Raw genomic sequence first — 22652 nt, 5'->3', positions numbered from 1 at the left:
TCTAGCTAATGCACTAAGGCAAAAAAAGGAAATTAAAGGTATACAAATTAAAAAGGAAGAAATTGTTTTTGTTTGCAGACAAGATCATCTATGTAGACAATGTGAAATAATCAACAAAACTAGAACCCATAAGTGATTATAGCAATATTTCAAGATAGGAGTTTAATACACAGAAGTTGGTTGCTTTCCTATATGCAAGTAATAAAGAAGTGAAATTTAAAGTACAATATCACTTATGTTAGCATTCCCCAAAATTAAATACTTAGGTATAAATCAAAAATATGTACCAGATCTATATGAGGAAAACTACAAAACTCTGATGAATAAAATCAAAGAAGAACTAAATAGAGATGTTTTCTATTCACGGATAGGATGTCTTAATATTGTCAAGTTATCAGTTCTTCACAACTTGATCTGTAGATGCAATACAAATTTAATCAGAATCCAGTAAGTTATTTTGTGGATATCAACAAAGCAATTCCAAAGCGTATATGGAGAGGCAAAACAAAACAAAACAAAAAACCACAAAGAGCTAACACAGTATTGAAGAAGAGCAAAGCTGGAAAACTTATAGTCCTCAACTTCAGGACTTACTATAAAGCTACACTAGTTAAGATACTGTTATTGGCAGAAAAACAGATGAATAAATCAATGGAAGAGAATAGAGAGCCCAGAAATAGTCAACTGATTTTTGGCAAAGGAACAAAACCAACATACTAGAGCAAAGATAGTTTTTTAAACAAATAGTGCCAGGAACAAGGGGACATATACATGCAGAAAAATTAATCTAGACACAGACCTTAAATTCATCACTAAAATGAACTCCAAATAGAATCATAGCTTTATGTGTAATATGCAAAACTATAAAACTCCTAAAAGATAATGTAGGAGAAAATCTAGACGACCTTGAGTATGGTGATGACTTTTTATATACAACACCAAATTCAGGATCCATGAAAGAAATATTTAAAAACATATACTACATTAAAATTAAAAAACTTCTCTAAAAAAAGATAATGTCAAAAGAATGAGAAGCCACAGACTGGGGGAAGTTTTTTGCAAAAGGTACATCTGATGAAAGACCGGCATTCCAAATATGTAAAGAACTCTTAAAACTCTACAATAAGAAAACAAAAATGCAATTAAAAAAAATGGGCCAAAACCTTGAAAGATAACACATCAGAGAATATGGTAAATAAGCATATGAAAAGATACTTTACGTTTTATCTCATTAGGGAAATGCAAATTAATACAATGAACTATCCCTAGGTGCCTATTAGAATGATTAAAATCTGGAACACTGACGAAAAATTCTGACAAGGATGTAGAACGATGGGAATTTTCATTAATTGCTGGTGGAAATGCAAAATAGTACAACCACTTTGGAGGACAGTTGATCAGTTTCTAGCAAAACTAATCATACTTTTACAATAGGATACAGAAGTCCTTGTTATTTATATTTACTCAAGTAAGTTGAAAACTTATGTCCACACAAAACCTGCACATATTTATAATTACCAAAATTATAGCAGCTTTATTCATAATTATCAAAATTTGGAAACAACCAAGATGTCCTTCAGTAGGTGGATATACAAACTGGTACATCCAGAAAATGGAATATTATTCTGTGCTAAAAAGAAATGAAATATCAGTCCATGAAAAGACGAGGTAACCTTAAATACATATTACTAAATCCATGGAGCCAATCTGAAAATGTTACATACAATGTGATTTCAATTATATGACATCCTGGGGTAATGCAAAACTATGGAGACACTTAAAAGATCAGTGGTTACCAGGGGCTAGGGGGAGGCAGTGATAAGTAAGCAAAGCAGAGCAGAATTTTTAGGGCTTTGAAACTCTACAGTATGGTGCAATAGTGGTAGATACACACACCTCCTTATACATTTGTCCAAACTCAGAAATTATTACACTAGTAGTGAACTTTAATTTAAACTATGGACTTTGGGTAAAAATGTTGTGTCAATGTAGGTTCATCGGTTGTAACAAATGTGCCACTCTGGTGCAGTATTTTGATAGTGGGAGGGAATTTAATGGGATGTAGGTGCTCTCTGTGAAATCTCTGAACCTGCCATTCAGTTTTGCTGTGAACCCAAAACTTCTGTATAGTATTACAGAAGGCCTGATATAGCCCATTTTTTTTTAAAGTATATCATGCAGAGGTTAGTACGTTGAATAAATATACTTTCTATATGATACTTCACATCTCTCTCACTGCAGTAGAATGTCTGTCAGAATAGAATACCAAGCAGAAGAGACAGTTGTGACCTACACAAGAATTATGGACCTAGAATTCCGCTAGAAGAAGCCAATTTAATGTTTATTTATTTTTGAGACAGAGAGAGACAGAGCATGAACGAGGGAGGGGCAGAGAGAGAGGGAGACACAGAATCGGAAACAGGCTCCAGGCTCTGAGCCATCAGCCCAGAGCCTGACGCGGGGCTCGAACTCACGGACCGCGAGATCGTGACCTGGCTGAAGTCGGACGCTTAACCGACTGCGCCACCCAGGCGCCCCTAGAAGAAGCCAATTTAAAACAAGAGGAAGATTGTGTATTTTTACATAAGTTAACCTCTCCTTAATGATCATGGTGCTGAAGATGCTGACAGCTGCCAGTTGCTTTGTGAAAGCCATGTTGCAACCTTCTCCTCTCTGCCATTCTTGGGAGATTTTATTTGGCCGTGAGACCTCACCGAGGAGCTTCTCTTTTAAACACGGTATTCCTCCATCAGCCAAGTATGGTGGGCGACACACTGTGACTATGATTCCTGGGGATGGCATCGGGCCTGAACTTATGCTGCATGTTAAGACTGTGTTCAGACATGCATGTGTGCCTGTGGACTTCGAGGAGGTGATAGTTAACTCCACTTCTGGTGAAGAGGACGTTCACAATGCCATCATGGCAGTCCGTCGAAACTGCGTGGCCTTGAAGGGCAACATCGAAACTGACCACAACCTGCCACCATCTCACAAATCCCGCAACAATATGTTTCGCACCACGCTGGATCTCTATGCCAACGTTATCCATTTTAAGAGTCTGCCAGGAGTGGAGACAAGGCACAAGGATGTTGACATCTTAGTTGTTCGGGAAAACACAGAGGGTGAATACAGCAACCTGGAGCATGAGAGTGTGAAAGGAGTGATCGAGAGCCTGAAGATCATTACCAAGGCCAGGTCTTTGCGCATTGCTGAATATGCCTTCCAATTGGCCCAGGAGATGGGACGCAAGAGAGTGACGGTTGTGCACAAGGCCAACATCATGCAACTGGGAGATGGTCTCTTCCTACAGTGTTGCAGAGAGGTGGCCTCCCGCTATCCTCAGCTCACTTTCGAAGGCATGATTGTGGATAACACCACCATGCAGTTGGTATCTCAGCCCCAGCAATTTGATGTAATGGTAATGCCCAATCTTTATGGCAACATAGTCAACAACATCTGTACAGGGTTGGTTGGGGGAGCAGGCCTCGTGCCTGGTGCAAACTATGGCCATATGTACGCAGTGTTTGAAACAGCCTCAAGGCAATCAGGCAAGAATTTAGCCAATAAGAATATGGCCAACCCTACTGCCATGCTTCTGGCAAGCTGCATTTTGCTGGATTACCTCAAGCTCCACTCCTATGCCACCTCCATTCGCAATGCAGTCTTGGCGTCCATGGAGAACAAAGATGTCCATACTCCAGACATCGGAGGTCAGGGTACCACATCAGATATCATTCAGAATATCACAAATCACATCAGTACTGTCAATTAAATGGTTATGCCTTGCAGGCTGAGCTACATCCAAGTCCTTCTCACTCTTCACCTTATTCTTCTCACTTAGAAACCCTAGCCTGCTTGGCTAGTGTGGACTCTGGAATAAACTGGCTCCTGCTCCAACTCAGAAGAGGCAGGGGAAGCAAATCAAAGCTGATTTTTTCTGTTAAATTAAAATGCCATAAATGCCATAAGCATTGCTTATTTAAATTAGCCAAACCTATTGTGTTGTATACGTATTGAGGAATTCTTCTCTGTTTTAATTCACAATTCACACTTCTCTATGATACGATACACTAAGTAAATCAGAGCTGTTTGTAGAGTCCCAGGGCTTTCACTGAACCTAGAACGCTCATTTTTCTCTTTATCTGGGTCATTAAAATTCAGCAAACCAGCCTGCAGAGAAGTCTGGCTTCTCTCTAGAGGTTGTTAATGAGTTAATTAGTGCAATAAAATTTGCCTACAAAATATACATTGTAACCTTAATAATAAATAAGGACCGTAAAGCTGAGCTAGTACAGAATGCTTCCACTCCCTCCTAGATCTCTCATCTTTTCCATGGTCATGTTTATGTTCCTAAGGAATTTTCGCTGTGTAGTTTTTCACACATGGACATCCCTGAGTACTTGAGCTCTCCTGGAAAGCGCATTCTTGGATTCCTTCTAGTTGGACTCAAGAGTCTAGAGGTCAACTCCCCAGTGAAGAGGCACATGGCCCATAATTCTTCACTGTACAAATGTAACCATGCACTGTAACTCCATGTTCACTGCTTCATAGTCTGTGATCGTTTACTTTCTTTTAATCTCTTTTTTTTTTTTTTTTTGAGGAAAGAGTGTGCAAAAGAAAACGAAAAGCACTGGGCTAATTTAAATGTTTGCTGTCAGTTTATTTACAGAATTGTTAAGGCCCTAGTTGGGAAATACACAAAGAAAAATGATCATGTTATCAGAGCTCAGAAATAGTTATTATTTAAGTTGGAAATGAAAATAATGGTTATGAGAACTTTCAGTGGCTTCATCTGCAAGAATGGCCTGCAGACAAAAATAAAATTGAGAAAAGAGTGCATAGTTAAAGTATTTTGGAAACTTTTGTGTCTCAGCTTTAACCTTTGGATTTCACTGTGGTTGGTTCATGAACCACAAGTTAAAGACAGTGGACTTAGACTTGAAAAATTCCTTATGGTTCCCAAAAGTCTCTGCCTTAACATATTACCTTATATTAGCTTCATAATGTATAAAGTCAGGGTCCGGGTTTGGAAAACCAAATGCTAGTTTGCAGGGACTTCATTTGAGGAGGAAGTGACTGTCTACCTATCTGTGACTCTGTCTTTAAGAATAAAGCTAGTAGAGATAAGTTAGTTATAATCATGGTATTCTTTTAGCGGACTTTTACACATGTTGCTAGCCAGGGCTGCCACTGGCCTACAGTGTGATGCCTTGCTCTGGACAGATCTAGATCTGCACCAGAGGCATGGTTTGATGATACAGCAAGGGGTAATTTTTGGCATGAAGTCCTCCCCCCTGCAATGCCACATAACCCCATCCTACCTTAACCCACAGTACCCGCTTTATCTTTTCCTCTCATGACTAGGGGAATTTGTTCATGGCACAACCAGCCCAAATGCAGACAGTAACCTGGCTATTGGCTTGTATTTGACAGTGGGAGTTTATGCTGATAAGTACATTTGAGCTACAGTTTGCCTTTCTGTTAAAGGTGGTTGTCTCCAGAGTCTTCCCACAGTTGTTAGGTCAGACTACCTTGATGGCACCTATTATACCGTCGTGGAACTTTCCATTTATCAGTGTTAGATTTTTCCCACTTAGCTATGAGCATTTCTAGGACAAATGCTATGTATTCTATTTCCTTGTCCTGTGTAGCCCCTAACATAATGACTGATACAGACAAAATAAACAATATGTATTTATTGAATCACCAAAAAACGAATGATTTTGTGTCCTGCCTATAATTGAGCCCCCTTAAATCTATTTTCTGCAATGCCTTCGGTAAGATCTTTCTGAAAGGAAAATTGTATCATGTCACTTTCCTACTTAAAACCTCTCATTGAGTGGCTTCCCTTTGGCCTTAAGAGAAAGTCAACTGAGTGTACATGAAAGACCTCCCATGGTGTGAGACCTGCTTCCTTCTCTAGGTTCACCATTTCCATCCCTTCTCTTCACTCCAGTAACAACACAGTGTGGCACCCCAAAAAGTGTGCAGACAGAGGTCATTTTTAAAGAGCCATGTATCCTTTCGAGGTCATACCTTTGCACATGGCCTTGGTTCCTTTCCCCTTCAGGAGATGACGGCCTTTTCATTTTAGAGGACTAAACTTGATCATTACCACCTTTGGGAAGCTTCCTTGACTAACTCTCTTTCCATTCCCTGCTGAGATGGAGGGGAGTAGCTCTCCCAGTTCTCCTAGAGAGCTCTGTATATCCTACCTAGTATGCATATCTCTGGTTATCATTACGCGCTTTCCTTCCCATCAGCCTTACTATACAGTCCATTCTTTGGCTACAGGAATGAAGGAGTCATTCATCCCTACAACATCAGACCTGATACAGGGATAAACTCTTACTTGCTGCTCACTCTCAGTATTTATGGAAGGCAGATAAAAAGGTGGAAAGAAAAGACTGGCCTGAATTCACAGATAGGACTGGAGGACTGGAAGAATTACTGTATTGCAAAATACTCCTGTCTGGCTTCAGTCTATGAACCTTTCTTTATAAGACTGCTCCTCTCTAAAGAACTTTACTGCCCTCAAGGCAGTAAAATAGGTGGTTGGCAGGCTGCCTTTGTTTCCTGAGAAGCTTTCTGTACTACGTTAATGGATACTTTTATCTTAGGCTTTATCAATTTACTCTGCTTCACTTAAAGTCCTGATGCTATAAAGAACAGCAGCTACAGATTGTCTTATTTTTCTCTAAATTAACTCCTCTCCGTTATGGCTCTATTTTAATGGCCTTGCAAATCATTCAGGTTGCATAGCTGACATTCATCTCAGCTCTTCCACATAGGAGCTCTGTGACATTGGATAAATTCCTTAGCCTCTCTGATCTCCAGTTTGCTAATCTGTAAAATAAAAGTAATTACTTTGCTTCATAAGATTGTTATAAAAATTAAATAAGGTTGTTTGGTTTGGCAACAGCTGTGTAAGAAACCAGTTCAAAATTCAGTGGCTGAAAGCAAGTAATTGTCATGAGTCTGTCGAGTGATCAGATGATACTTCTCTCATCAGTATACTTTCTTGAGGGCTATTAAAAAGAATAATCTCAAATCCTGATGTCCATAAATATCAATATAAAGATACTAAACTGTATCACTTCATAATTACCTGTCCCTACCACCATCTCCATAGGCTTACTTTTATAGAAGGATGCTTTAATGTTCTTACTTCAGCTTTCCTCAAGGTCTGGTATGTGAAATCTTGTTAGGGGACAGCTCTGAAAACAATGAATCTGCTTAAAAGGCCAACAGAAAAGATTCCCCTCAGAACTGAGAACCAGGAAAACTTGAGTTTTTCACCATGAATTTGTGTTCTTCTACCAGGTAATTATATGAAGTGGAAACAAAAAGGATGGTTTATTTTACAAATAGGAGAATTTTGAAGAAATGTATCCAGTTCTGGATCATTACAGAGGTTGCAAAAAAAAAAAAAAAAAGATACTATTACCATAGGCTCAGTTGGGAATATGCAAAATATCTGCAGGAAGCTGATTACAGAGCTAGAAATTGTTTGGAGGAAGGCACTTGGTCCTTGGAGTTTCCCTGGCAATTTGAATAACATGGGTACCCAATGTGGTAAAGTGTTCTTTCCATCAAAGTGAATTTGCTTACACTGATATGGGAAGCTACATACATTGCATTTGTGATTGCCCCAAGAAACACGGAACAAAGAAAGTAGATATATTTTAAGTGGGAAAAAAATTGCTCTTTACAAAAGCAATTAAGAAAAATTGGAATACCTAGGGGCACTTGGGTGGCTCAGTCAGTTGGGCATCCCACTTCAGTTCACTTGTGGTTCATGGGTTCAAGCCCCACGTCGGGCTCTATGCTGACAGCTCAGAGCCTGGAGCCTATTTTAGGTGTCTCCCTCTCTCTCTGCCCCTCCCCTGGTTGTGCTCTCTCTCTCTCCCTCTCCCCCCCCCCCAAAAAAAATAAACAAACATTAAAAAAATTGGAATGTCTTGTTACCAATGTTGCAAATGCTTAAGACCAGTATAGCCTGAGTGTAAAAACAGTATCTCAGAGGAAGACTAGCCTGGGCACTAATCAGCTTACACATCTGATTTGCTACACTTAGTACCAAATCTCCTTCATGCAAAATAGATATAAATGAATGAATATTGCCACAAAAGAGAGAATATCATATATGTCCAAGTACAAGGCATTTTCCTTTTTTTCTATCCCTCAACAAAAAAGAATTGCCTTAAATTCAAGTCCTTATAAGTGTTCTCTTATGACTAGAGAACCGGGCTTTTGTTTTGAACAATAAGAAGCTATTTGGAGGACGGGGGAAAAATGATGTGAACTATGCCAGTTTAGGATTTTTATAGAATTTATTTGTAGCATAAAGGTTAAATGGGGGCAAAAAAATCACTTAACAAAGAATTAGTCATTATTCCTGGAAGTTTGTTCTCACAAATGCAAGTATTGAATGTTATTACATATATGCCTTTTAAAAATCACTTAATAACGCAGTTCAATTTTGGTCACCATGTAGAGGTCACAAATATTTACCTGTTAGATAAATGAGAAAACAAGAAGTCTTAACATTATGCAATTCGATTCTTGTGACTTCACTGGAAATTTCCAACGAAGGCATGAAACACAGATTCAAAAAGTGCTTTATCTCAAACAGACAGGTACGATGATGATAGGTTTGGAAAATTTTAGAGAAGGTGAAAAATGACTCTGTATTGGGGAAGACCTTGAAGTCAAGATGCATGGGAAGAGATTAAACAAAATTATTTGATATCATGGTAAAGGATAATCATTCTAAATTAATCTATTTAATGTAGCCTATTAAGTAATGTATTTAATATAACTATGCATGATAACTAAATCCATCAATCAAACTTTATACATGGGTGTCTATTTAATATGCTTCTCAAAGCTGTTCAACTTTGCCGAGAATATTTTTCTTTCTTTTTTAGATGTTATTATTGATAAAAAGGGAATCATTCTCCTTATATTTAAGATTGCTTCCTATTCAGGTATTTACCTGATCTCTTAAATGGACATTCTGTGGAAAAAGGAAAGAAAAGGGATTTTGAAGTTACTGTGCAGAAATCTATAATAACGAAGAAGTAGATTTCTGGATTTGAAAACAGTACTATGAAAAGAAATGCAAAGGAATTTTTAAAAAAGATTTTATTCTTTTTTTTCAGTTTTTATTTATTTATTTTGAAAGAGCATGAGCAGGGGAGGGGCAGAGAGAGAGACAGAGAGAGAGAGAGAGAGAGAGAGAGAGAGAGAGAATCCCAAGCAGGCTCTCAGCTGCCAGTGCAGAGTCCAATGTGGGGCTTGAACTCAGAAACCCATGAAATCATGACCTGTGTCGAAATCCAGAGTGCCCCAAAATGCAAAGGAATTTCAAATGAAATTATATTTAACTATTTAAGGCAGTGGCTAGAGCATACCTAAAATACTCATTATAGTTTTGATCTTTCAACTTGACAAAAGATGTCATTTCCCTGAGAAGGTATGGTGCTAAAAATCAACTTTACACCAAGCATCAGAAAAAGATGTTGAAAACCCTGATTTATAAAGAACTTGTTTTCTCCAGGGTAAGAAAATTCTCTGAGGTTGATCCTATTCAAGATATTCATGCTGTAATGGAATTAGGTTATTTTGATCCCAGTTTTATTCTTGCTAGTAGCAAGATACTTGATTCATTCGTTTACTTAGTAACTTCATTTGTTCTTTCTCTGATTCACTTGTTCCATGATGTTTTTCTTCCACTGAGTTCTTGCTTTGAGCTCGGCACTGTGCAAGCCTCTGAGGATGAAGCTTTGAGAATCTATGTCCTTTGTCTTGAGGACTGAGAATCCATAATCATCAGGCAATTTTAACGGAATGTGATGAGTGTTACAATAGCAGCATAAGCAAGAGTGCTGTGAGAACACACAAGAGGGGACAACAGAGAGCTCCCCAGAGTAAGTTGTGCCTCTAGGGGTGAGTGAGGGGGTGGCGGAGGGGGAGGAGGGCATATGAGTAAGCCCAAGAGAGACTGACAGCTTCCAGAAATGCCATCATAAGTCATCACCTATTACCTGGCGGTTAAAGCTTTTACTTTCCCCCCATCATTTCTTACAGTATATAAGTTATAGTATATAGTTATTGTTGAATTCGTTTTATCTACCAGAACTTGCACTGATTATCTAGAAGGTGGGATTTTGAACATTTAAGGTGCACATCTGAACTGTGAAGTGATTTTTTTTGGAAGGATAAGCCCTTTACGTTGATTAATTAACCTGATTAGACCCCTAATCGTAGTAGGCTCTAATTCTTGTGATTAGGAAGATTTACTATTTTTCTTAAGCTACTTTGCAGCATCGTTGCTGTCTCTTCAGAGCCTTTCTCTTCTTGTCCGTGTTTCTGTCAGTCTTTCTGTGAGCTTATTTCATCATTTAGTTGGTTTTTTTTTTTTTTTTTTTTCCCAGCACACTTCTTTTTTCCTCCATCTCCTAGTAGATCTCTAGAAACACATCCTCTTCTCTTCCTTGGTGCTGAGCTCCAGAGTGTACCCCGTGCTCTGATACAATATTGATCTCCTATTCCCTTTGGAAAGGGCCTTGGTGTTCATTTGAAATCCCATCTATGACCCTTTTCTGTCATCCCTGGTTCTGCTGCCAGTGGCACAACCTGCTCCCCTGAGTGCCCTGTGAAGCTGCCCACAGACCACCCTCTTTACCTGGGGTGTGTCATAGTTCCAGTTACCACTTGTCTTTGGTGGCATCAGGACACGTGCCACCCACTCTTGCCCATGGCTGAAACAGTCACCCTCTTTCTGACTGAAGCCAGTGACGGCAGCTTTCCTGGTGAGAGTGACCCTGTCGCTCGTCCACCTGATACTTTCATAATCTTCTCCCAAGGAGCCACCTTTCTGAAAAAGGGATTGTCAATCTCTCCATCTTGTCCTCTGAGGCTATTTGGTATCTGTTTAGAGCACTCCAGAAATGGGCAGCTAAGAGTATCAGCATTACTTGACCACGGTTATTGTTTTCATCCAGATTGACAGATGCTTTTTATAGTCTCTGGCTGAATTTCATCTGAGAAGAGCTTAAAATGCACAGGAGGAGGAAAGTACTTCTCTCCTAGGATCCCCACTGAGCTGATAACAGTCTATGGGGAAGTCATCTATTTAAACAGAAATAAACACGCCTTGGGATGCCAGGAGCCTATTTTCAGCTTTATTAAGCTATTTTCAGCTTTATTAAGAAATCTGTGTTTAATTTTTCCAAACATCTCCATTCCTGTTCATTTAGCTTTTCGCTATGTGTGGATCAGTTAGAGCCCTTGATGAGAATGCAGACCTTGCATTCTGCTCCTCACAGCAATGCAGCTCATTTGGAGAAGAGTAAAGAATCTGGAAGACTTCCAAGGGCCTCATCAAAAACTTGTACTCAACTGGCTTTTCATGGGGACAAGAATTCCTGGTCAGATGTTGCCTGGTTCTTGGGAAATCTTCCCTGTCGGATATTTTTTCCTGTTAAAAATTCCTTGGATCCATGTAGATTGATCATACAATACTTTAGGCCACGGACAGCTCTTTGTCTGTCTGTGTGGGTAAAGGGTCAAAAAGTAAATACTGCAAGCTTTTCAGGCCACCTGGTCTCTGTGGCAGCTGTTTAGTTTTGCCATTTTAAAGCAACGGGAACCATAGACAATAAATGTGGCAGTGTTCTAAGATGTTATTTATGGACACTGACTGTAATTTAAATTTGACATTATTTTCACATGTCATGTAATACTGTTTTTCTCTTGACTTTTTCCAACCATAAAAAAAATGTAAAAGCCATTCTTTGCTTGCATGCCATACAAAAACAGGCCTGTGGACTGTAATTTCTGAACGTTGCTGTAGGCAGAGGGGGACTCCAGTAGTGAGCAAGACAGAAGCCCAGCTCTCAGGTGACTTTTGTTTACCGAGAGGGAAAACTGACAATGAGTATGCAAACACACAAACAATGAATATTACGTCAAGTTTTAAGGACTAAGAAGAAAGGAAACCAAAACAAAACGTGGATATTGGGACTGACAGCAATTGGTAGGGGAGGGGCTGAGGGGGTGCGTTGCTTTAGCTGATAGGAAAAGTTTCTCTGACTTTGCATCTGAGTTGGACCCAAATAGTGACAGGGAGACATGTGGACATCTGGTCCAAGTAGATGGAATGGTGAAGGCAGAGGCCCAAGTCACGGTGAGCTTAGGGTGTTTGAAGAATTAAGATCACTAGCATAGCTGGAGACGACATTACAGAGGGGAAAGGGAAAGCCACACCATGAGAAAGAAATACAGTGACAAGTGCTTGTAGGATTCTGGGCCAGGTGAAGGGTTTTGGGATTTATTCAGGTTTCAGTACTAGACCATAGGTAGATTTAAAGCCGGGGAGGGATGGGAAGTGGTTTAGGACTTTGGATAGGTCACTGAGTGGATGGGGGACTGTGGGTTGGGAACAATAGTGGAGACCAGGAGGGCAGTCAGGAGGCTAGTCTGAAATAGAGGTTTTTCCATTTACTCTTGTAACACTTGAAGTGTGAATCTGATAGAGGCCAAGGAGAAGGTGAGTGATGTAATATACAGCTTGGGTTGGACTACCAAATGAGATTTGTATCAAGAGTGCCAGAAAAAGTTAAGTCTATATTATTCCATTTTACCTTATTTATTTTTTTTTTTTAATTTTTTTTTCAACGTTTATTTATTTTTGGGACAGAGAGAGACAGAGCATGAACGGGCGAGGGGCAGAGAGAGAGGGAGACACAGAATCGGAAACAGGCTCCAGGCTCTGAGCCATCAGCCCAGAGCCCGACGTGGGGCTCGAACTCATGGACCACGAGATCGTGACCTGGCTGAAGTCAGACGCTTAACCGACTGCGCCACCCAGGCGCCCCCCATTTTACCTTATTAATGCTCACAATGACAGGTAACTATTTTGGGGGTACGCTAGCTGTAGCATTATTTTATTCTCAAAGTTCTGTGAGGAAGGTGTCTTTCTACAACAGAGATGAAACTAAAGTACTAATGAGCTCTGCAGTAAGGCCAAAAGGTCTCAAAACTGGTAGGTGGCAGAGGGACCCTACAACCCATATTTGTCCAGGTCTTAAACATGTGATATGTTTACTTATGTTTCCGTTTTCTATTATTATACATCGAACCAACCCGAAGTGTCCTGGCTTAAAACAATGATTTATTATTTTTCATGATTTGAGGGTTGCCTGGGCTCACTGAGGGCTTCTGCTCCATGTGCTGTTGGCTGGGATCTTGCGTGAGGCTGCAGTCAGAGCCTGAAACATTCAAGATAACCCCATTCCCGTGGCTGGCAATGGGTGCTAATTGGCTGCAGTGCCTCTGTGCTCCCTTATGTGACATTTCAACTATCATTAGGCTAGACAGGGTTTCTTACCACATGGTGGATGGATTCCAAGAGGGAGCATTCCAGAGAGACAAGCCCCAATGTGCAAGTGCTTATCAAGCTCTGATGTATTGCATTTGATACCATTACCTTCGAGAAAGTCTTAGAGCCAAGCCCAGAACTGAAGTGAAAAGAGATTATGCATGGAAGGTAAGTTCATTAGCATCTGCCAGTATCTGTGACATTATTATACTAGCTTCCGCCTTTATACAGAAATGTGCGAAAACTATTTCTGTGACTGTTCTCAGCAACTTAAGGATAGGCTAGGAAGGACATCAGATATGTCCAGATTCATGTGTTGACCAGGCGTTTATTGGGTCCCTGCTCTGAGTGAAGTACTTTGCTGGGAAATGTGGAAAAGTAAGAATTAGCTAAGATACAGGTCCTTCCCTCTAGGTGTGTTCGGTCTAGAAGAAAAGATTATGCTTCCAGATGATGGTGCTTGAAAAAACAGATAAATGTTTGGGGATAGAAAATAGACTTTAAGATATATTTCAAATTGCTCTTCTTGGAGGCCTGGGTAAATTTCAGAAAGATGTTCTTCCTATGAAATGTGTCCTTTTCTCTGACTTGCTATGATTTTCTATATAATGGAAGAAATTGAAGCATTTATTCTCCCAGAAAATTAGAGGGCATTGTGAAACATCAATTTTTCTCAAAAGTGAACTAATGTCAGGTCAATTCAGTGTTTGAAGAAGGAGAATTGCATTTGCTACCTTGACCTCCAGCTTTGTTTGATCTCTGACTGGTTTAGGTCACTAAACAATATTGATTTTTTTTTTCATTGAAACCTTCCTGAAGTCAACTTTCTATAAAAAAACACCAAATAGCCACTGGAATGAAAAGTCCCAGTCTACTCATTGTGTGTATAACAGATGTTTGAGCAACAAAAAGTTTTGAGTTTGAGTATAATAGATGCTCATTTAATGTTAATGTTTAAGCTAGGACCTGCTGTTAGTTCTTATAGGTGTTTGGCATTCTATTGAGATTTAAAAACAAAGCTATAATACCATTGAACATGTGCTTATGATATTTTAGACACTATCTAAATGCCTTCCGTGTATCATTTCCTTTGCCTTTGTACATGTTTGTGATTGTTGGTACTGTAATTATCTTCATCTAGATAGAAAAGCTGCAGGCAAAAGAGTTAAGTAGCTTGCCCAAAGGCCATAGTCAGGGCTTGAACCCTGGTCATTTTGATTCCCAGTACCATTTGCATTTATCACTGTGTAATCCAAAAGTAGCAGTGGAAAAAGCATTGGAATAGTCTTCAGGGGAGTTGAGATCTAGTCCTTTGGGCTGAACTAACTAGCTATGTGATCCTGGACAAACCAACTTCTCTTGCCTGAAGAAAAAAAGATAACTCTTTTCTACAAACACAGACATTTGCAGCCCAGATTTCTATGCTAATTTAGAGCCTACATTTTCTTTACAGCTTACAGTGAATCTTTCATACTCCTGATCTCCTATACCCTGCTCTCTTTTTCTTTCTTTTTATAATGAACATTTATCCCTTTCTAATATTCTATATCATGTACTTAGTCATTCTTTACTGTCTGTCTCCCCTGTTTTGGGATACAAATGCTAGTGAGAGCAGTGGTCTTTGTCTGTTTTGCATAAAGATCTATCCCAAGTGACTCCAGAACTTCCTGGCACATAGGAAGCCCCAATAAACATATGGTATCCTTTTTTCCTCAAGGGATATTGTTGTGGAAGATAGGAAGAGGCATTGCACGATGAAGAATATGGTGTGAGAAAGGGCAATAAGACATTGGGTGTCTTGGTCTTTTAAGTAGTTTCATTTTTGTGAGGAAGCCAGTAGAGAAGAAGACTGTACTCTGGGTAGGTTGCACGATGGAGAGGGTCTTGTGTGTCACACATCACTGTTCAGATTTTGTTTGTTTATAGCCAGTTTGATCACCAAGACTTGTTAGGACACCAAAATTCCAGGGCATATGGTGGTGGGTTCTGAGAGACAATCCTTGAGGCTTAATTGTATGTGGAAGTAACATTTAACCTTCTGCTCAAATGTATGGTCATTCTTTCCGGGGAAATGACAAGAGCCATCAAGAAAATAAGGAATGATGTTGTTATACTCTGAGCTCAGTGAGAAAAATGTGCAGATGCAGATGTGTTATTCCTTATTTATGGTAATTGAATTTTAAATTTAATTTAGCAGTAAAAATCTGCTATTTAAAGGATTGTTGCACTGTAAAAGACTTGAGAAGCGCATAGATTCTAGGGGTACTTAGAGAAGCATTTGATGCCTGATGGGTGACAAGCACAAATGCATCCAAATTAATCATAATTGCCATTCTAGCAAGTAAAATACAGCAATGTGCTTATCAAAAGGACGCTTCTGAAAGATATGAAAGGAACACGATAAATAGCAGGGCAAAAGTTTTATGTTACGGAGCCATGTGGTAAACAGAAGCTACCAAACTGTATACACAACATAGTCTAGAGAATGTCGATTTCATGTATATTACATCTATTTTAATATTTTATAAGCATTTTAAAAAAGCTGAATATTATTCTCTTTTGAACATTTACAATAGTTGTGTTAGCCTTACACACTTTTGGACATTTCAGCTTTTAAATTTTCATAGCCCTAACTAATACAGTAAACATCTTGGTGTACTTTTTGTTCTCCATATTAAGGATTGTTCTCTGAAGAGATCATACAGTGGAATTACTGGGTCAAAGGGTATGAATTTGTATCAGTCTGTCTGCTAACATGGCTAGTGAAAATTGGTACTTAATGTTTATTTTTTGTTGTTGTTTTTAATTGCTAATGAGATTGAGATTGTGTTTATTAGCCAGTTGTTTCCTCTTCTCTGAAATGCCTTCTTATGCCCTTGGACGTTTTATCTATTGGAGCTTAGTGTTTTTCATTTGGATATCACACTCAGAATTCTGCATATGCAAAAGCCAAGTCTTTCAGTGAAGCTAAATTGTCACTATTCTGGAACAATTAATCATTTCATTGGAACAGTTGGTCAATCTTCTGGTATGATGGGTCATTTCATCTGTACAAGTGGATCATTTTAGTGAAACATCTGCTGGGAAAAGGTGCACCCAATAAATCATGTTTGGAAGTAGAGCTGAAAATCAAAGCATAGACTAGTTCACGACTTGCTCATGAGTTCACAGGCACCTCCGTTTTGATTCTTTCCAAAGTATAATGATGATGGAAAGTTCAGGAAACATGGTGTTTCGCCACGTACATTAGGAGCCTCTGCACTAATTGCAGTATGTCAGTATTTTTATCTGCTTTCTAAAGAGATGTTGAGAGCAATCTTCCCCATGAAATTAACAGCCTGGATTCTCTCCTTTCAGTGACCCTTTGCCAGATGAAAACTCTGATCGACTTAATTTAATAAATGAGGAAGCTTGTTCCCTCATTTTTCATAGGTTGTCCTCTGCAGTTGGATTGAAGCCAGATCTACAGATAAGGAGATTACAGAAAACTATCTGAAATAATGAGTGCAAGGTTACTAAGCTTGAGGTGAAAAGGGAGGATAGTTTTATTTCTACCCAAGTGTGGGAATTTTGTATTAGTAATGTTATCTCCTAACTTTGCCACCATCACCCTGAGATCTAATGACATTTAGGGGTACTAGGAGCCAAGGTCAGCAAGCATAAAAGCTGTCTGAGTTCTTTTAATCTTGTCCCATACCATAAATGTGAATTAGATTAACTACAGATTTGTTCTGTGAAAAATTAGGGTGTTGAGTTAATAGTGTTCCTTTTCCTGTAACTTCCTGTTCAATTATAGAACTTATTTCAGTGTTTTTTAAAAATATTTGCTCTAATGGTTTGCCTCCTTCCCTAACTTTTTTTTTTTTTCCAAACCATAAGAGACTCTTAAAAACTGAGAATAAACTCAGGGTTGATGGGAGGTGGGAGGGAGGGGAAAGTGGGTGATGGGCATTAAGAAGGGAGCCTGTTGGGATGAGCACTGGGTGTTGTATGGAAACCAATTTGAAAATAAATTTCGTATTAAAAAAATATTTGCTCTAAAAATAGATACTCTGCATTCTTGCTCTGCTGGAATAGGGCTTGGTAAGCCTTGGTATAGGATTATACCTATCTGCTATGGATGAAAATATTTCAGTCATTTAACCCAGGATGTACAACTAGCCCCAAACATATGCATATATGCATACAAACTTGTGCATGTTTTCATAAGACAAAACTAAATCTAGATAATACCGCACCACAGAGCAGCGGCTCACAATAAAGATATAATTGTTTTGAACTCAACTAGCCATGGTTTCTTTCTAGGCTTTCTGTTCTGAACATCCACCAGCAGTAATGACACATCTGAGCCCCAAACCTTTGTCCCTCAAATCCTAGCCCAGGACAGAAATACTGGTTTTATAATCTGTACCATGGTAAAGTGTAGGGACATATCTCCCTCACTTTAATTCCAAATGAAAAGCCAAAGGCCTTTTATATTCTTCCAGAAGAGAGGTCCATCACAACCTCTGCTTTAAACAGATTAAACTGTGGTTCAACAGCCTGGCTGTTGCAAATGATCAAGTTGTGCTCAAGATTCACGTTTTATTTGGTAAGTGATGAAACAAATAAACCTTGTATTCAGAATAATAATTATTTTTTAATTATTAAGTGAGTATGGTTTTCTATTTATGTTATTTCAGAAGGATTCAGGGCTATTTGTCATGGATAGATGCCAAGCTAAACACAAAGTTCATGTGAAACCAAATACTTAGCGTTATTAAGCATATGTAGGAAATAGCATGTGTTATACAGAACCCAGCAGCTCTAAATTGGAACCCTTAGCCTTTTCCATTTACTACTGAGAGACTGCTCAAGTCTTAGTATCTTCATCCATAAAAATAGGGATAAAACAGGAAACATCTCATGAGGTGGTTGTAAAGCTTAAGGAGATAACATATGTAAAAGAAGGTAGTGTGTGTTATGGTGTAGGAAATTATTAAAGATAACAATGTCGATGAATATAGCACTTGCAATAAAGGAATCCAACCAAATTTGAAATCTCTTTTCTGAGCTAACATGTCAAGAAAACAAGGTGCAGAAAATAAGGGCAAATTAAGCCTCCTTGAACTCTCCCTTGGAGAAGGCTGATAGTAGGTCACTAGGAGATTTGTAGCCTGCAGAACACTGCATTTCTTTGTTAGCTTTTGAAGAAATATGTCTAAAAAGTGTATAGGTATGGAACTGTGCAGAGAACCACATAAGCTATCTGTATAAGCAATAATCAATAAACATTTGCTTATCATAGAGCTATGGTTCCATTTCCAAGATTACTGTGTCATCTAGGAAGAAAGCTATTTTTGTTGTTTTTGTTTTTAATTTTTTTAATGTTTATTTATTTATTTATTTGAGAGAGAGACAGGGTGCGAGCGGGAAGGCAGAGAGAGATGGAGACACAGAATCTGAAGCAGGCTTCAGGCTCTGAGCTGTCAGCACAGAGCCTGACGTGGGGCTTGAACCCCCAGGCCACGAGATCATGACCTGAGCTGAAGTCAGCCACCCAACTGACTGAGCCACCCAGTCGCCCCATGAAAGCAATTTTTGAAGGGAACATCAAGACCTTATTTTTCTTTCCTCCCTCTGAAATTCTATATTCATTTTCTCTCCTTCTTCTCCAACTCACTATCAGTCCTTCAGCTTTACTTTGAAGTTTATCTAGCAGTGCGAAACAATTTTCTCATGACATTATCTTGTGATAGTATCATAGGCTGCTGACATTATTTCTAATTATACACACAGTAAATGGTTTAATTTCCTTCTTGAACCGCTTATGTACTTTATGTCAAACATGTTCCTTTTGATCATCCCATGGGGTTGATATCTCACCATAGGAGTTTCATCAAAAGGAAAAGAGTTGGGGAGCAAGCAGGCTTCAAAATGCCTTGAAGAAAGCAAAGTTCTAGGCAGAGTTTACTTGTGAGTAGATGCAGGTAGCTAGCCTTTTTTAGAGCATTAGACTGTGTACTACACATCTTGTTAGACACTTAGCACAGATTTTTATTTTAGCTTTACTTCACTTCTTTGGAGCCAAGTGTGTTATCCTCATTTTGTTGAAGAATCAACCGAACCCAGAATCTTAGGGTAATGTTGTCAAGGTGACATAAGAAGCAATGGGTGTGACCTCTCTTTGACTCCAGGTCAGGTCAAACTCCAAAGCTCTCTCCCTCAACCTATCCTGTTCCTTAAGACCTGAGAACACTCTAAATACATATTTCCTGAACATGAGTGACACTTTATATCATTCCTTACAATGACTTTTAAAATGTCTGACGTTCCTGTTCTTTATTACTCAAATTCCACCTCCCTGAAAGGAACTGATTTGAAAACAAATAGTTCATCAAGAAGAATTCATCTTTAGCCCTTCCCAATTGGATGAGTAGATGGGAGTTTTTGGAAAATATAAGTTAATTTTAAGCCTTTCATGATAGAGACCAACTTTCTCTTTATTCCAATCACTATTCTAAAATGTTGTTTATGAACTTAATGACATAGTTTATTTTTGACAGGATAGAGATAGGAGCTATAATTTCATCATATAAAGGCAGTTCTACTTAATCTTTCCAGTATATAAGGGGCTATAATAAGTGCCTTATATACATTAAAAAAAATTCACAAGAACTATGTGAGAAAACTGGTATTAAATCTAATTTAATAGGGGTGCCTGGCTGGCTCAGTTGGTAGAGCATGAGACACTTGATCTTTATGTCATGAGTTCAAGCCCCATGTGGGGTGTAAAGATTACTTAAAAATAAAATCTTAGGGGCAGCTGGGTGGCTCAGACAGTTAAACGTCTGGCTTTGGTTCAGGTCATGATCTCACAGTTTGTGGGTTCGAGACCCACATTGAGCTCTCTGCTGACAGCTCAGAGCCTGCTTCAGATTCTGCATCTCCCTCTCTCCCTGCCCCTCCCCTGCTGGTGCTCTTTCTCTCTCTCTCTCAAAATTGAATAAATGCTAAAAAAAAATTAAAAAATAAAATCTTAAAAAAAACTAATGGATGAGAAAAGTGAGGTTCAGAGGAACTATTTACTTGTTCAAGGTATGTAAAACAAATAAGTTACAGGACTGGTATTTGAAACCAGATCTATGTGGCCCTTAAATATGTGCACTTTCCTTTACCCTCATCATAAGAAATAACATTTGGGTTCACTCTCACTGTGAATTAGGGTGTTCAGACAGACTGATAATTACAGTAATACCTTGACATTTAGCATTCTTTCAAGAATAATATAAGTTTAGCAAATATTCATTGATTGTTTACTATGTGTCAGGCATTATCAGAGGCATTGGATCTAAAGCAAAAGCAAATGTGGTCCCTGCCCTCCTGGTCTTTATAATGTAATAGGAAGACATAGATTTTTTTAAATAATGACAGTTGTGATACATGCTGTGAAGTAATGCATGGTATCAGGAGAGTGTGTGACCTAGTTCCTGGGTCAACAAAGGCTATCAAAGGGAAATTAGTTGAACTTATGTCCCTTTTGATCTTCTGATACGATTGACGTAGTTTTATAGGAATTTAATAGGATGGTGATTTGGAAGAGTGGTGGCCAAGCAGATAATGGTGATATAGCCTCTCTGCAGGTTAAGAAGCAGGAAGGACTTTGCATGTTGGCATGCAGGGGTACAGACGCTGATGAGGTAATGGGGCTCCTGCTGAGCACTGAGTGCATGTTAGGCGGTCTCATCTGTGTCTAATGGGCACTGAGAATCCACTGAAAGGTTTAAATTGTATACAATCTGTCATTCAAGTTGACAGAGCTTTCCTTTCAACTTCAGTGTGTGGACTGCAGACACTAGGCAAGTAACCCATGTACTGGCTTTATGAGCTGAAAATCAATCTGAGTGTTTCAGCAACAAGGTCTGTAGCTTTACTCATTTCTCACATAGTGTTTAATGACTCTGCAGCAGCTTATTGATGCTATCAGGAAACTGATACATTTGTAAAAAGAAATGCATTATCTATGCTATAAAATTAAATGTTGCATTGCAAAACAATGTACTAAATACCTTTTTAGTCAATTTTTGTAAACTAAACGTTATAAAATTATATTGGAGCAAAAAAGCAGCATAAATCCAGGAGAAATATATTTCTTTAGGAAGTTTATTTAGTTGCCGCATATCGATAGGCAGGTTTTAATTACCTTTTTACAAACATGTGTTTTCCATGCGTGGGAAAAGATGTACATTCATTTACCCATACTGTCCTTCAGGCCTGCATATGTCTATTTGGGGCTTTGAAGGCAAATTCATTTTAGGAATTACTTTTTTTTGGTATATGAGCATAAAATCAAATATATTTTTAATCTCCTTTTACATAAATATTACCATGTCCCTGTGTAGCCAGGATTCTGTTTTAAATACCTCTAAAATTGATCATAGCCACTGATGCCTAGATTAACTTTCAATGCAAAAATTGGAGCTATCCCCCAAGCACTCTGAACACCCCCTGTGTAATGTGTGGTCCTAAGATTTTGCATAAAAAGAGATTAAATAACCTCTTCTGATACCTACAAAAATGACAGCATTTACTCAGCACCTTCTGTGTACTAGACCCTTACATATCATCTCATTGAATCATCACAAACGAAGAGAATAAGTGTCATTATTACCCTACTTTATACATGAATAAACTAAAGCACAGAAAGGTTAAATAACATGTTCTGTCCACACAGCTAGTAAGTTTGTGTTTGGATATGAACCCAGGCAGTCTGACAGGAGAGTCCATGATTTTAGCTTCTGTCTGGCAGTAACCATCCAATGTGGAATGGCTTTTTTAGAAAGGATGTTTTCATAGGGTAGTTTTTTCTGGCTCTCTTTTTGGAATGACTACTTTGTGAGGCTTGATGTTAACACCTCTTCCCTCAAAGACACTAACTCCTGCAGAAGGAAATAATTGAATAATAGCACAGATGATGATGAGAATGATAGGAGCTCCCATGACTCAAACCCTGATTGTATACTGGACACTGGGCTCAGTGTCCACTGGACTCAGAAGCTCAGAGGATTGACATAATCTGTCCCTGGAGTGGCAGAGGTGAGAACATAGATTACATCTGAGCAACATGCAAGTCCATGCCCCTAACCCAGTACACAAGATGGTCTCAACTCTACACATGTTTGCATCTACTGCAAGTGTGGGTAGGCATGAAAAGAATGGATGGGTAAGAGAAATATTTTATAGATTATCAAAATATGAGGTCTGGCACTGCAGGTTTTTATAACCC

At 38.8% G+C, this 22652-nt stretch overlaps 2 protein-coding genes across 3 annotated transcripts in view; both read left to right on the top strand.

Annotated features, from left to right (window-relative positions):
* NELL1 (neural EGFL like 1) overlaps positions 1 to 22652 on the top strand; it is an 877378-nt gene that overhangs the window by 568139 nt on the left and 286587 nt on the right. The window lies entirely within an intron of this gene.
* On the top strand, positions 2546 to 4545 carry IDH3G (isocitrate dehydrogenase (NAD(+)) 3 non-catalytic subunit gamma). The gene has a single exon (XM_025927964.2). The coding sequence runs from the start codon at positions 2603 to 2605 to the stop codon at positions 3770 to 3772; it is 1170 nt and encodes a 389-aa protein (XP_025783749.2). The 5' UTR covers positions 2546 to 2602; the 3' UTR covers positions 3773 to 4545.

Source organism: Puma concolor, chromosome D1 (assembly GCF_028749965.1).
Source record: "Puma concolor isolate L17-30 chromosome D1, mPumCon1.1.hap2, whole genome shotgun sequence".
Lineage (NCBI taxonomy): Eukaryota > Metazoa > Chordata > Mammalia > Carnivora > Felidae > Puma > Puma concolor.
This window is presented reverse-complemented; position numbering and strand designations above follow the sequence as displayed.